Source organism: Phanerochaete carnosa, assembly GCF_000300595.1.
Source record: "Phanerochaete carnosa HHB-10118-sp unplaced genomic scaffold PHACAscaffold_10, whole genome shotgun sequence".
Lineage (NCBI taxonomy): Eukaryota > Fungi > Basidiomycota > Agaricomycetes > Polyporales > Phanerochaetaceae > Phanerochaete > Phanerochaete carnosa.
In genome coordinates, this window is record NW_006767637.1 from 1,354,101 (window position 1) to 1,367,251 (window position 13,151).

Here is a 13,151-nt window from a genome sequence, read left to right on the forward strand (position 1 = left end):
ATATTTGATCTATCTCGCTGAGCAGATAACACTTGTAAGCTTGTCACATAAATGCACTGCTGAAGTTGCCAGTTAGGCAATGGTCAAGCCAGCAGGATGTTGGTACCATTGTTGAGAACAACAGGTGCCCTGCACTAAGCCGCGAAACACTGATGTCGAGTGATGTCACGTGCCCTTCACGCAGGCATTGGTACCGAAGGTCTTGGAGATGGCTTCTATTGTGTCAGAGTGAGCTGGGACATTGAAAACATTGAGTTGAGGATTGCCTTCGCAGAGCCAGAAACTAACTGTTCTTGGTCTTCGTGATGCTTCACCTGTTGTACACTGTATGGAAACGGCAGCAAGACAGATTTCTTGCTGATATCCAGTCGACTAAACACACAATTCTTACCATGACACCCACATTAAACAGCCCATGTTGCCCCCACTGCAGGCCTACCACCAGCAAACCAGACTTGGGACACAGGAGGGTAGGGGACGCGGCCGAGAATACTCACACTCATTTTTCTCGATTATTTTGATATTCCTGACATCTAAGGCTTGCTTTCATGGTCCGATGATGGTGGCGTGCATTGTTTACATGAGTTTTGTGCCAGTCCCCCGTGGGCGGTATGGCGTCCTCATGTTTACACAATTACTATGACTCATCATAAAAAGCGCTCGCTTCAGCGTCCGGCGAGACCCAGCAGCCTTGCCGCCCACGGATGACGGTGAGGAGTTTGACTCTCGACCCGCTATTAGAGAATTGTAACGGGAGCTTTCGGAGGTGGACATCCCCCTTTGCAGAGGTTCTACTCCCGCAGACGCGACCAGGCCGGGCGAGCACCGCGACGAATGACAAAACCTTGCAATATTCTTCCATCTGCTCTCGTGACACATACCTCTCTCTGATTTCTCCCACTATCGACTTGTACGATCATGCCTGAGGGGGCCACAAATTTTGCGCAGTCCCGAGCACTCCGCGCACAGCTTCTCAAACACTGCGTCGCCGAGTCCACTCCTTGCTCGACAGTGTTTTTATTCTTTCAGGGATGTTTCGCGCTCAACTCTTTCTGCATTCCAACCTGACTGCTCTAACTGGAATGGGGACTCGCGGCTGGTATGCTTGATAGATGCTTACCTAGATCGAGTTGCGAAGCTAGCTGCAAAGGGAGCAGCACGGCGATGAACACCCAGGAACGGACGGTCGTAACTATAGGTCCAATGGTACAGTCTAGGAGGCGATCGTACACATGCCATATGGCTGCTAGGCCGTTGAAATCTACGTCGCTGCACAGCGTGAGCCTTTCCGTAGTCACAATCTAACCCTCTCCGTACATCTTGCCCGTCGTGCTCGCCCAGCCGTGGAGAGTATGCAGGAATTGGGGCGTTTAGACTCAAGCGATCGCCTGGTGTACCTTTTCTCGACGCAGGCACTGGGCCACGCCTTGGCACATCTGAAGTTAACCACCTTCACCCATGAGCGCACCCGCTTTCCCAGCTCGCTTTGTGCAACATTACCCAGTAGTACCCGCGACAGCCTGGGACGCCTGCCGCTCTACCTCGCATCTCTCTGGTGGTAGCCTTGGCTCATGACTCGGAGTCTACGCCTCCTTATAACGCCCTACACTTCTGTAAGTCCTCCTACATGGACAGGACGGGTTCGGAGGAGGATGCACTACGGCCGGCGAAGGAGTTCGGCATGGCAAATTGCAATGCACACACACAGCGGACCCGAAGGATCTCTGCGCTTCCAGGACCCTTATCCCGACATAGTTGCTGGAATCGTGGCGTACTAGGTGTGTCGATCTTGATACCATTCGCCATTCACTTGTGCTCACATCGGACCAGACAGAACACAGTTTCGGGGATCTTGATGGCAATGACTGGTATGAGCACGACGTATAATAGATGGCTTAGCGTAACTTTTCGTTTGGGCAACTCAACGTGGATGTGATCTTTCTGAGGACTGTGGTTCGTTGTATCATATCACATTCAATAAATCCAGTGTTTCAGCAGTCAATAACTAAGAGGGCAAATTATACAAGCCCTAAGCACAACACAGATCGCGCGCCCTTAAACTTGCGATTTATGTTGCCGTGCTTATGGTGCTGGCGGCTGAGCGCTAACATTTTAACAGCGCGGAGATGCAACACAGTTTCTCGGCATGTTGACCTGTCGGAATCGGAAGATGCAGAAATCTACGTAAGAACATCGGTACAGAAAGCGTGCAAGGTACAACAAATTATGGACAAAAGTGTTCGCGACGGATGCGAGAGGGCCGTAGAGTAAGGGATGAGGGCCCGAATAGCAACAAGGAGAGCGTTCTTTGGGTCTATTGGTAGATGAAGTTATAGCTGCAGGTAGTCGGCCCTCTTAGTGACTGGTAATTACATAGCGAAAGATGGAGACATACCGAGACAAGAGGTGCGGGATTGCAGAAAGCTGTGGGCCATAGCTGTATATGAACTGTCAGATGTGGTTCGTAGAATGGCAGGAGGACATGCTCACCGAGCCGCATTGTCGTAGAGCTCGAAGAGTGGGATGGCGAGGAGCTTCATGTTCTTCGGGACGGCAAGAACCTCTGCGCAAGCGTGTCACGGTGACGTAAAAAGAGCGATAAGACTCGTGTGTACGCACTTCGTTCGGGCATCTGGACCAGGAACAGCTTCTTACACTCCTTGGGCTTCGTTATATGCGCGGGGATGAACGGGTACTACAGCAAACCGAACGCTGAGCGAGCTTGGAGACAGACGATCACACCAAGCACGCACCATGAACGTCTCGAAATTGGGCCTCCACCACTGCGCGAGGCAGTCGCCGATCTCCCAGTCATTGTCAACGCCGTGGCTCGCGTTGAACTGGCGCGAGTCCTGCGGCGGCGCCAAGCGGTCATCGAGCCGTTTCTTGAGCCCCTCGATTTCGTCCTCGCCGGGCTTGAGGTAGTCGCCAGGAAGCTTGAAGAACGCGTTCGCAATCTGGAGCATCAGGATGTGCGGGTGCCCGTGGTCGTGCACGACCAGGACGCCTTCGACGGTCCGCCGCATCCCAAAGTCCTCATAGTTATTCTGCAGGCGCTGCAGACGCGCGGAAACGGATGGGTCCTCCTCAGGCTGCGCCTCTTTTGTGCTGTGCAGGGTCTGAGAAGAGTGTGCAGGGATAAGGGAAGCGGTGAGCACCTGAAGGTAAAGTTCGAGAGTGGGTATCTAGCGATGCTTCGTTCAGAGGTTGTCTCATCCGACAGCTAGTTACTCACAAAGCAATGGTATTCGACATCGCGCGCAGAGATAGCTACAGAGCGAGAAGAATGAAGACACAGACGGACAAAGTAGAGGACGGCGTGAAGAACAGTGCACGAGACCGAAAGCACTCGACCTCGCCCAAGCGCCCAAGAGGCGCTCACGCGTATTCCGTTGCCTAAGCCAGACACTCCGAGCCTCAAGCATTCATTTAGTGGACGATAGAATATTCAAGACTGTATAGTACACTTCTGAATTTTATTTCCAGGCCAGTCTCTCCTTGCCTTTTTTGTACTAAGGCACAGTCCTGAGCGCGTCCTCGAAGTCCGCAATAATATCCTTGATGTGCTCAATACCAACCGACACCTATATGAGTGCGTCAGCATAGCGCACGTCACCAGAGTAAGATCCCGACGCACCCGAATGAGATCTGACGTGACGCCTGCCGCCGCCTGCTCTTCCTCGTTGAGCTGCTGGTGCGTCGTCGTCGCGGGGTGAATGACGAGCGTCTTCGCGTCACCGACGTTCGCGAGGTTGCTCGCGAGCCTGAGCGCGTCGACGACGCGGCTGCCGACCCTGGCGTCCTCGCGGCCGCCCTGGACGCCGAAGCTGAGCACGCCGCCGTAGAGGCCCTCGCGGAGGAGGCGATTCGCGAGCGCGTGGCTCGGGTGGCTCGGGAGCCCGACGTAGCTCACCCAGCTCACCTTCGGGTGCTGCTCGAGGAAGCGCGCGAGCGCGAGCGCGTTCTCACTGTGCCGCTCCGCGCGCAAGCTCAGCGTCTCGAGCCCCTGCAGGAGCAGGAACGCAGTGAACGGGCTCATCGTCGCGCCGAGGTCGCGCTGCACCTCGACCCGCGCCTTGACTGCGAAGGCGACCGGGCCGAAGGTGTCCCAGAATTTGAGGCCGTGGTAACCCTCCGAGGGCCTCGTGAAAGACGGGAATTTGCCGCTCTGCGACCAGTCGAACTTGCCCGAGTCGATGATCGCGCCGGCGATGGTGGTGCCGTGTCCGCAGATCCACTTTGTCGCACTGTGAACTGTTTGGGGCTTAGCTCTACCCTAAGCTAGTTGCATGGCGCACCGCTTACCAACGATGTCTGCACCATAATCAATAGGTCTGATTAAGAAACCTAGACAGCGCATGAGCACAGCGTTCAACGTAGAAAGAGAGCCCAACAAACCTCCGATGCCAAAGGTGTTATCGACAATAAGTGGGATCCTGTTCGAGTGTGCGACCTGTGCCAAGGCCGGAATATCCGCAACAATGTACTTGGGGTTCCCGATTGACTCAACGAAAAGCGCTTTCGTATTCTCATCAATCGCTGCGCGGAAGTCGTCGGGGTCAAGCGAGCTGACGAATTTGACCCGGATACCAAAATTTTTCAGGAAGACTGGCGAACGAAGAACATATCAGGGAAATTTAGAAAGAAAGAAAAAAGTAAAGAGAGAGCAGACGGACCCTTGAACTGGTTGAAGCTCTATGAAGGGTTGTCAGCGGCGCTTCAACAATGCTGACGGCGGGAGTAGACGTACTCCACCGTAAAGATAGGATGACGACACGATATTGTCTCCACTACTGGCAATCGTTGCAATCGTCATGAACTGTGCGGCGTGGCCGGACGCAGTCGCGAGTGCGGCAGCACCGCCCTCGAGGGCGGCGATGCGCTTCTCAAAGACATCCTAGTGAAGGGGGTCAACCACAGCAAACGCGTGAAAGCCACAAAGTGTGACTTACGACAGTCGGGTTCCCGATACGCGAGTAGATGTTCCCGAACGCTCTTAGCACGCGAGTTAGCTGTCTATTAGGTGGAGAACGGCAGGGGGACGCACTTTAAGCCAAAGAGCTCCGCGGCATGCTGCGAGTCGTTGAACACAAAGCTTGTCGTCGCGTAAATGGGCACGGCGCGCGCGTTGGTGGTAGGGTCCACGTCCTGGCCAGCATGCAGCTGGAGGGTCTCGAATTCGGGCAGTCTACAGGGGTGTGAGTCCTGCGCGAACACGGGGAATGTACGTTCCAGGAGAAGTAGGCAGGACACGCGTACCTGGAGAACTTTTCCGTCATGCTGAGCGAGCGTGGCGAGTCTCTAGCCTGGGGGCAACGCTTGGGGATATGGGCGAACGGTCAGGAAGTAGAGGCCAGGGGGCAGAAGTATATAAGGCAGCGCTTGGCGGCATCGCGCGAACGATGGAGCAGCTCTACTGGAGGATAATCACACCACCTGCGAAGGCATATGGTGACTACTGTGATTTTTCTCCCGGCCGATGAAGACGTATGGTGACCATTGAGTTCGTCGCCAATGAACGCCGGCCGATGCGCCTCATCGATTGCTGCATTCCAAGAGCAGTCCGCGACGCCTTCGCATTATTGTAGACTACGGTGTTGGCACTGCGCGGCTGAGCTGGTTGTCGGGTTCGATGAGGACATCCGCCTTGCGACATAGCAAGGCCCGCTTGCGTTGTCTGATCGGCCCCTGATGCCCCGATCCGCCCAGAATGCTCCCTCGGCGTCTAAACTTCGTGACACCAGCCACACCAGCAGGCTTGTCCCCAGAAACACGCTCATCTTGAACATTGGTAGACATTGCATGCAAGTGGGTTACGTACGTACAAATACAATTCCAGACTCAAACCAGTCGTCCGATGTCGTGCTTATCGCTCACCGTACATGGTACATCATCCCGCCCGCCCCTTTAAACCTGTGGAATCTCTCCTGCTCCTGTCTCGCCTCCCTCTCGTCCTCCTCGCTTGGGAAGAACCCCTTCGCGTCCCACCCGCGCCCCTTCTCGCCCTCACGCATCCAGCCAAGCCGGCCAGCCGTGAGCCCGGCCGCGCGCAGGAAGAGCGTGCCGTCGAGCACCTCCGCGCCCGTGAGCCCCCCGCCGGCGCCGCTGTCGATGCTGCTCAGGTCGGAAGAGGACAGGCCGGCGAAGGCGTGGGCACGGGTGCCGCCGAGCCACTCGGCAAAGTGGTACAGCGCCCGCTGCGCCTTGCAGAGGTGCTCGTTCGGGTGCCCGAGCGTCGTCTGCACGATCGCGAGCCACGAGCTCGGCGTCAGCTGTACGCGCTGCTCGTCCGGCGGGAGCGTGTCCTTGTCAGGCGTCGGCATTGGCCCCGACGGGTGCGGGTGCGCGGTGGTGTGCGCGTAGAACGCGTCGATCGGCAGCGAAGGACGGCCGCGCGCGACGTAGAGGACGACGCTGAAGGCAAAGTAGGTCTTGAGGAGTAGCGCCGCGGACTTGGGTGTCAATATGTTCAAGAGTGAAGAGGTGAGTAGAGCAGACGTGACAAGGTGCATCCTACGGCGACTTTATCAGCGTTTTGTACGCCACCCCAACAAAAGCTTGCTTACAGGAAGAAATCACCATTGAACTCTTTGTTCTCATCCTCGCCCAGCTCGCGTCCGGCCCATCCCCCAACACCGTACACGACTGTATTCATCCACACGACCTCCTCAAACTTTGCGCGGAGCGTCGCCGCGTCCTCGTTGACAGTCCCGAACCAGCTGGTGAGATACTCAACGAGGTTCGTCCCGCCGACGCGCACAACGCGATCCACGCTCTTCTCGTCCGCGTCCGGCGGCACGGGCAGCCCGACATTGTGCGGCGCGAACGCGGGGTCCTTTGCGACCCTCGCGAGGATTCCGAGAGCATGTACTTCACTGCTGGGCGCAGCAGACGAGAAAGCTAGAGATGCGATCCTAGAGGCCAGACCTGTGGCGCCGGTGGCGGCGCCGAAGAGCTCAGGTGTGAATAGCGCGTCGGCTTCGTTTGTTTGCACCGCAGCCTCAGAGATGCCTGCGAACTGGAGTCAGCTTACTCATGCAATACAAAGCGACGGATGGAACTTTCCCTCTGCTATGAGTCCAGGCAAGCCGAACTCTGCGCCATAACCTGCGTGGATGAGCGGATGCAAAAAGCCGCCGAGGAAACGGGCGAGGACGAGGGGCTTCTGGCCGTTTGCGCTCTTTCCGGGTGTCAGGTTCGCGTCGACGGAGAAGACGTAGTCTTCGAGCACACGCTGGATCGCGTTCTTGCCGGCCGCTTTGTCCAGAAGCTTGCTGGAGAAGAACGAGACGTAGGCTTGGTAATACCTGGCATATGGTCAGCAGATAGAGTCTGGTGATTCATGGCATCAGATGTACCGGTCGTCTCCCAGATAGTCTTTCCAGTTCGTGTCGTCGATGACCACCTTGGCGACGGCTTCCCTCGCCTTTCGTGCCTCGTCGGTCTCGGGCGGTGGGAACGCCGGCTTCTGATACACAACATGTGTGTGGTACGCGGCATTCAGCAGGCTCGCAGGTGCGCCCAAGGCATATATGGCAAGCAGGTGGTGCGCTGCATGGCTGCGAATGCACGCTTCAGCTCTCAAGATCTCAACCCCCAAACTCGGGGAAATGCTGAATGAAAACCCACTTGTGGAAGTGCTTCTCGTTGAAAAAGATGTGCCACCGCTGGTGGTTTTCTTTGAGGTCGGTGAGCACCGCCTCTGTGCTCTCGCTGCTCCAGCCTGCGTGGCGTATCGGCGCGGGCACGACTGCAGGATGCGGCGGCGTGGGCCAGGGGAAGCGTGAGGCGAGCTCGTCGGGGGTTGCGTCCATTGGGTACGAAAGCGTCGAGCGCAGGTGAAAGTTTATGCTCCTATGCGACAATGCCCTTGGAACGAGGAGGCGACGGTACATTAGCCATAGGAGGCTCAAAGAGGAGACTATATAGTCGTGGGTCACGCATGAGGTCATCGGCGGCGCGTGACATGGGACGCGACAGTTCGTGTGAGAGCCGACTCCTGACGCTATCAGAGTAGCGACTGGCCGCCGCCGCTGCCGAATACACTATGTGGCGCATAATCAGAACTTGGCCCACTTCCCGTCACGAAGCTTTCGTTTCTATTGCCAGTGCGAGCCAATTTCTCCGCAAGCGAATCGCAAAAATCAGTAGATGAAGCGAAGGTGCCAACTGTAGATCCGCACTCCGAATAAGAAACTGCCAAGACACAGGGTATGAACGTAAATCCGTCCAAGCAATAATTCATGCGAGCAGACAGCCTCATCCATATGCTACGCTCTATCTCTTCTTGAAAACGAGAGGCAGCCGAGCAGGTCTAGCGGAGCGGTGTCAGGCTCAATCGAAGGCACTAGCAGTTGAGGAACTCACGCAATAGTGATAACCGGCTTGAGTTTGAAAAGGCGTTGCCAGCGCTCCTCATACGTCTCGTGTGCGAACTCGGGCTCGTCCTTGAGCTCAATCTTGTACCGGAGGACCAGCATAGTGAGGATCGCGATGCCCTCAGTCTCAAAGAAGCTACCTCAGACCGAGAAACGTGAGAAAGGCTTGGAGGGTGACGAAATCATGGACGAACCGTCGTCCGAGACAGGCACGGGCTCCGGAACTGAATGGTAGGAAAGCATCGCGAGGCCAGTTGCCGTGGAATCGCTCCGGCTTGAAGGCGTGTGGATCGTCCCAGTAGCGAGCTACGGATACCTGAGTCTCGAGTCCCATGAGTAGAAACGCAGGCGTACGATTGCGGTGCACTGAGATAACGCTAAGTTGCAGCTCTGTTCCACGAGGCACTGGTATAACAACCTTGTTTCCTGCATGATCTGCAGCAACTAAAGTCGTATCTTCAGCCGCCACCTTCGGGATGGATTGGACCTGTAAGCTAGCGTTAAGATATAAACAATTTTCAAGTTCACATGTCACTTACAGGAGGGAAAAGGCGAAGCGTCTCGTAGAAGACACTGGTTTATGATATGAGCTTTCGCAGCGAGATAAGTAGGTGGTAACTTACGCCATGCATTCGGTCAGCGAATTCATCTCCTCATATGTCTGTGTTGCACGTTGTCAGTAGCATGTGGAGCATAAAGAATTACTGGACCTACAGGCAACCGCCCATCCGGAACCACGCTCTTGATGTGCTGGTACAGCTTTTCTTGGTAGTCTTGGTGCATTGCCAGCAGTCCAAAGGCGAATGCCAAGGTGTGTGCCGTGGTCTATATAAAAGTGAGAACAGCGACTGTGATATATAAGATATAGTTACTTCATGCCCTAAGGTAAATAAGTATGAGTGAAATCCTGTATATTTGGGGCTTATTCGACTCACCAGCCAGAAGGAAGATGAAGATATTTCCTGGAATAACATAAGACTTAGCTTTTGGAGGCGTATGGACGACCAACCTAATAGCTCTCGGTCAGTCAATCGCACGCTTCCGTCAGACTCCGAGTCGCTAGCGTCCAAGAGATTGCTGAAAAGGTCATAGCACTCCTCTTTCTTCTCGGCGGTACGGCGTTCTTGTACCATCTCGAGCATATATTGCTACCATGCCAGCATCAGCAAGTTCTGAAGAGCCAGAGAACGCTCCTACCTCGAGCTCTTCATAACCAAGCTTTACATCCGCAATACGCTTCAAGGGAGCCGAGTTCCAGAGGAACTTTGGACTGAATATCTGGATCCACATATCCACCGATATGACGTGAAGGGCGTCCTGCGAGAGGGCACGGTGAGAGACAGCCCAATAGAAAATGGGTCGTCCTACCTTGAACGACAGCTTGTGGCCAGGCGACGGTACGAGATCAGACTGCCATGATACCTGCCGCCCAAACCCTGCTACGCTAATGACAAACAATGCGACCTTTACCGACGATATACCGGAGTGAGCTTGAGAGAGCCAACGTTACATTTGCCACTCTTACAGGCAATGTGATTGAGTCAACAACATGGTCGACGGCGATTTCTTCTCGGGAACCCCAGAGATTCTCGAAGAGGTCCATCATAATCTTCACCGTCTCGGTCCACACCAGGCGGTTGTTGGGCTAACCAAACGGTCAACTTGAAAGCGCGCCACACGGAAACGAGGGACTGACCTCCGAGAATGCCGGAGCACTAACTTTCCTGTGGCGCTTCCACTCCTCCCCCTCCGATGCGATGATATTGGCACCCCAGACTCTAAGTGCATCATATGACGGTTTCGGAAACCGTACTCTGTTTCCGGTAATGTCCTATGATTGATGTTCAGGGTGTAGCATTGTAAACAATAGGTTTGAGGCACGGACTTTGATTACAGCAGTGTCCGCTATAATTAAGCGGGAAGCCACATTAGGGAAGAAGGAAGTCTGCACGACTATCAGATACATGACACCAGGAGACTATCGTCGCGGAGACCCACATGGCTAATAACATCGATGCCAGCTTCTTGAAAGTCGAGGTGCCTCTTGCGCCAAAAGCGAAGGTTGCCTCCAATTACGCCACGCCTTGGTTCTTGAAACATGAAGCCGAGGAGACCAAATGAAGATATGAGGCTCCAATAACCAGGGTGGTTGCTGCAAAAAATTATGCATAGGTTCTTCATGCCGCTACGAGAATTGGTAGACTTACTTGATGGCCTTCAGAGAAGCCCGCAGATCCACATATGTCTTGAGGCATACTAGCAGTATGGTAGACAGCAAGACCAGCACGATGGTGTTCATGGTGGGCGTGTGGAGCTTAGCCGTGTTAGTTTCCCAGGGGACGGTCGACTCCTGGTCCACATTGCCGAATATAATATATAATCCCTCGTGCCGAGTCGGTGTAAGCGAAAATGCGTAACATCACGGCTAGATATTTCATGGGAGGAAATACTCAGCGGGCTGAGTTCGCCGAACCATGAGCTGCTTGACATGCGCATCTAGCACATGACTCGCATACTTTAGAACGTCCTCTTCAAACACTGGGTGGTACAGTAATGCATTATGAGGCATCACGTTGCCTCATGGGTCGGCGTTAAAAGTTGTGACAGTAGAATCGCTTTTGCTCAGCGCTCAGGTTTTCTCAGGGAAAAGAAAAACTCCGCTCACCACCCTGTGAAAGAACCTAAGAGCACGTCTTGGACTGACGGGAGAGAAAGTGCGTGAAGCAGTTTGACAGGCCGCCTTTGTTGGGCGTTTGCTAGTCCGGGTCCGATGTAACTTCGAACTTAACCTCTTCTTTGACGTCTACCACAGCCCGTTTTCAGTACGCTGGATCCGCCAAAACCTGACGTGTAATGGCTGAAACAGGACTATCACTTCCCCAGGATTTCGCACACAGTCGAGCTCGGCTGTCCGCGCACACGACAAATGCCTCGAGGTCGGGGCGGGGCTATCCGAAGCACTCAAGTTGAGCTTACTCGCGAGCGCGAGGGGTGTGCGGAAGATGCAACTCACATATATCCGGCTGCTGGGGAATCTACTGACCTACGCGCCGTCGAATGCTGGTAAGGCCCATATTGCACAGTCGGTCTCTAGTTGCAAGAGCGATGAAGAGCTCTTTGACTTGGGTCAATTCTACCAACAACACTTCATCCGTGCATGCGAGCTTTGCACACTGACTGCCAGTTATCACACTCGCTGGGCGAAGCGATGCGGTTCGCAAGAGCAGAGGTCCCGCTCCTCAACCGAGTCCTCACGTATCGGGACCGTCGTTCAATAATGTCCAGGAACTCGTACGTGCAACTCTAGTACCATATCCTGCCGATCACGGGAATGCCAAGCGCAACGTAGGTACTTCGCATTTAAATAGAATGTTATGTTCGCATAGCCTCCATCTAGACTTTAATTCGAGATAGTTCCGATGCATGGTCACTGGTGCCATCGAATACCTTTCGTGGCTCGAGCTCAATCCGGATGCAACATTTTCTGCGAAGAAGACGGAGTGTTGTCACATTTTCCCCGGATCCACCAATACGAATCTGGATAACCATGGCAAGGTGCGCCCTTGTATTCTTTACCACGGCACTATATCTCGCCTAACTGCATCCACGCAGCATGTTGCCGCGTCGCCCGCATGTCTGGTGCCGCCGATCTAGATTTTAAACGAAACGAGCCCGATTTTGTGCCGACCGACCCCGATACCTTCGCGTCATTGCTAGCAGCACGACTCTATGACATAACTGCGCCTACTGAGACTGGATAAACGCGTCATAAAACTCTTGTGGTTGCTCCTCGAACGCACAGGTGTGATCACAAGCTAGTGAGCAGGCGCGGAAACTTACATTGGACGCGACTCGTGAGCGCGGGTCGCCTCACCCAAGTCTGACATCGACCACGCACAGTTGTCCAACCCAACGATGAAAGGCAAGAACAAGCGCACCAAGCTCCCCGTAGTACGTCTTCCTTTCCTACCCCCGTTTGGTTTGTCCTCTCACTCATACTATTTCTTACACCCCGCCCTCTCCATGCCTGGCCGCACGCCCCTTGGCAGGCTCGCATCAAGCGCATCATGCAGAGGGTCGGGGAGGTCGGCAAAGTCGCGCAAGCGACGCTTGCCGCCATCTGTGAGGTTCTCCGCTACCCCCATCTCGTGTGGAACATACTGAACGATTGCGCAGGGTATAGCAAAGGCCTTCCAAATATTCCTCCAGATGACTGTCCATTAAGGTCATCGCTGAGCGCAGAGCAGAGGGGGTAGAGGCATACCACCTATGTGTATGTGCCCTCCCTCGTCCCGCTTTACTCCATCCTTTCATCATTTATCCTTCTTATGCCATTTCACTACCTTGTCCCTCCCCGCACCACCTGTACGGCCTCCACCGACATCTGTTCCACAGAAAGCACACCGCCGAGAACTTCCCGCAGGAAATAAATGACAGCCCGATTTCAGGACACCTGAAATGTCCTGTGCAAGGTACCGGAGGATTTCGTTTTTGAGTGCTTTCGGACAACTTTTGGTAGGAATGAAGATGAAAGCTCCTGGCGCTTTCTATCAGTCCTATGTTACGCATCTCAGGCTTCAAGCTTCAAGCCAAAGCTTCAACGTTCAACGTTGCAGCCCCAGCCGTAGCTGCTTGTGTCCGAGGCTCAAAGGACTAATCAAGCGAATATGGTGCATGTAGCAACGCGCGATAGTTACTGAGTAGTGAGTAGGGAGTACTAATGCGAGACCTGGTCATGTGGTACGCATAGCGTCATCGCCAATATATATAAGC

At 54.4% G+C, this 13,151-nt stretch overlaps 5 protein-coding genes across 5 annotated transcripts; 1 reads left to right on the forward strand and 4 right to left on the reverse strand.

Moving 5' to 3' along the window:
• Positions 1-2,185: 2,185 nt before the first annotated feature.
• On the reverse strand, positions 2,186-3,274 carry PHACADRAFT_263266 (uncharacterized protein). The gene is made up of 7 exons (XM_007400324.1): positions 3,236-3,274; positions 3,159-3,185; positions 2,754-3,108; positions 2,620-2,695; positions 2,491-2,563; positions 2,396-2,437; positions 2,186-2,336 (listed from the first exon to the last, which is right to left on the reverse strand). Exons 1-7 carry the CDS (start codon positions 3,253-3,255, stop codon positions 2,315-2,317), a joined length of 615 nt encoding a protein of 204 aa, XP_007400386.1. The 5' UTR covers positions 3,256-3,274; the 3' UTR covers positions 2,186-2,314.
• Positions 3,275-3,426: 152 nt separating this feature from the next.
• PHACADRAFT_263268 (uncharacterized protein) lies at positions 3,427-5,308 on the reverse strand. Its single transcript, XM_007400325.1, has 9 exons — positions 5,260-5,308; positions 5,048-5,188; positions 4,953-4,995; positions 4,751-4,897; positions 4,677-4,695; positions 4,399-4,608; positions 4,306-4,347; positions 3,638-4,254; positions 3,427-3,584 (listed from the first exon to the last, which is right to left on the reverse strand). The coding sequence occupies exons 1-9, from the start codon at positions 5,277-5,279 to the stop codon at positions 3,513-3,515; spliced, it is 1,311 nt and encodes a 436-aa protein (XP_007400387.1). The 5' UTR covers positions 5,280-5,308; the 3' UTR covers positions 3,427-3,512.
• A 502-nt stretch (positions 5,309-5,810) lies between these two features.
• PHACADRAFT_263270 (uncharacterized protein) lies at positions 5,811-7,869 on the reverse strand. Its single transcript, XM_007400326.1, has 5 exons — positions 7,630-7,869; positions 7,359-7,559; positions 7,066-7,307; positions 6,567-7,011; positions 5,811-6,513 (listed from the first exon to the last, which is right to left on the reverse strand). Exons 1-5 carry the CDS (start codon positions 7,812-7,814, stop codon positions 5,874-5,876), a joined length of 1,713 nt encoding a protein of 570 aa, XP_007400388.1. The 5' UTR covers positions 7,815-7,869; the 3' UTR covers positions 5,811-5,873.
• A 214-nt stretch (positions 7,870-8,083) lies between these two features.
• PHACADRAFT_263271 (uncharacterized protein) lies at positions 8,084-10,712 on the reverse strand. The gene is made up of 17 exons (XM_007400327.1): positions 10,586-10,712; positions 10,377-10,530; positions 10,264-10,323; positions 10,075-10,209; positions 9,904-10,023; positions 9,747-9,842; positions 9,576-9,695; positions 9,388-9,526; positions 9,314-9,340; positions 9,251-9,258; positions 9,093-9,203; positions 9,002-9,039; positions 8,918-8,951; positions 8,733-8,865; positions 8,573-8,684; positions 8,368-8,514; positions 8,084-8,314 (listed from the first exon to the last, which is right to left on the reverse strand). Exons 1-17 carry the CDS (start codon positions 10,675-10,677, stop codon positions 8,278-8,280), a joined length of 1,563 nt encoding a protein of 520 aa, XP_007400389.1. The 5' UTR covers positions 10,678-10,712; the 3' UTR covers positions 8,084-8,277.
• A 406-nt stretch (positions 10,713-11,118) lies between these two features.
• Positions 11,119-11,936, forward strand: PHACADRAFT_263274 (uncharacterized protein). The gene has a single exon (XM_007400328.1). It carries the CDS (start codon positions 11,381-11,383, stop codon positions 11,654-11,656), a length of 276 nt encoding a protein of 91 aa, XP_007400390.1. The 5' UTR covers positions 11,119-11,380; the 3' UTR covers positions 11,657-11,936.
• The last annotated feature ends 1,215 nt before the right edge of the window (positions 11,937-13,151 follow it).

What these genes read in the sequence shown, in the direction of transcription:
- PHACADRAFT_263266 (XM_007400324.1), bottom strand. Translation starts at nt 3,255, where the DNA reads ATGTCGAATACCATTGCTTT. An exon ending in CTCTCGAACTTTACCTTCAG is followed by an intron (nt 3,109 to 3,158) that starts GTGCTCACCGCT and finishes GACCCTGCACAG; the next exon opens with CACAAAAGAGGCGCAGCCTG. An exon ending in GGTCCAGATGCCCGAACGAA is followed by an intron (nt 2,564 to 2,619) that starts GTGCGTACACAC and finishes ACGCTTGCGCAG; the next exon opens with AGGTTCTTGCCGTCCCGAAG.
- PHACADRAFT_263268 (XM_007400325.1), bottom strand. Translation starts at nt 5,279, where the DNA reads ATGACGGAAAAGTTCTCCAG. An exon ending in GCGGAGCTCTTTGGCTTAAA is followed by an intron (nt 4,996 to 5,047) that starts GTGCGTCCCCCT and finishes TCGCGTGCTAAG; the next exon opens with AGCGTTCGGGAACATCTACT. An exon ending in TTATGGTGCAGACATCGTTG is followed by an intron (nt 4,255 to 4,305) that starts GTAAGCGGTGCG and finishes AGCCCCAAACAG; the next exon opens with TTCACAGTGCGACAAAGTGG.
- PHACADRAFT_263270 (XM_007400326.1), bottom strand. Translation starts at nt 7,814, where the DNA reads ATGGACGCAACCCCCGACGAGCTCGCCTCACGCTTCCCCTGGCCCACG. An exon ending in AACGAGAAGCACTTCCACAA is followed by an intron (nt 7,560 to 7,629) that starts GTGGGTTTTCAT and finishes GTGCATTCGCAG; the next exon opens with CCATGCAGCGCACCACCTGC. An exon ending in GACTATCTGGGAGACGACCG is followed by an intron (nt 7,308 to 7,358) that starts GTACATCTGATG and finishes ACCATATGCCAG; the next exon opens with GTATTACCAAGCCTACGTCT.
- PHACADRAFT_263271 (XM_007400327.1), bottom strand. Translation starts at nt 10,677, where the DNA reads ATGAACACCATCGTGCTGGTCTTGCTGTCTACCATACTGCTAGTATGC. An exon ending in GCTTCTCTGAAGGCCATCAA is followed by an intron (nt 10,531 to 10,585) that starts GTAAGTCTACCA and finishes AATTTTTTGCAG; the next exon opens with CAACCACCCTGGTTATTGGA. An exon ending in GCATCGATGTTATTAGCCAT is followed by an intron (nt 10,324 to 10,376) that starts GTGGGTCTCCGC and finishes ATAGTCGTGCAG; the next exon opens with ACTTCCTTCTTCCCTAATGT.
- PHACADRAFT_263274 (XM_007400328.1), top strand. Translation starts at nt 11,381, where the DNA reads ATGCAACTCACATATATCCGGCTGCTGGGGAATCTACTGACCTACGCG.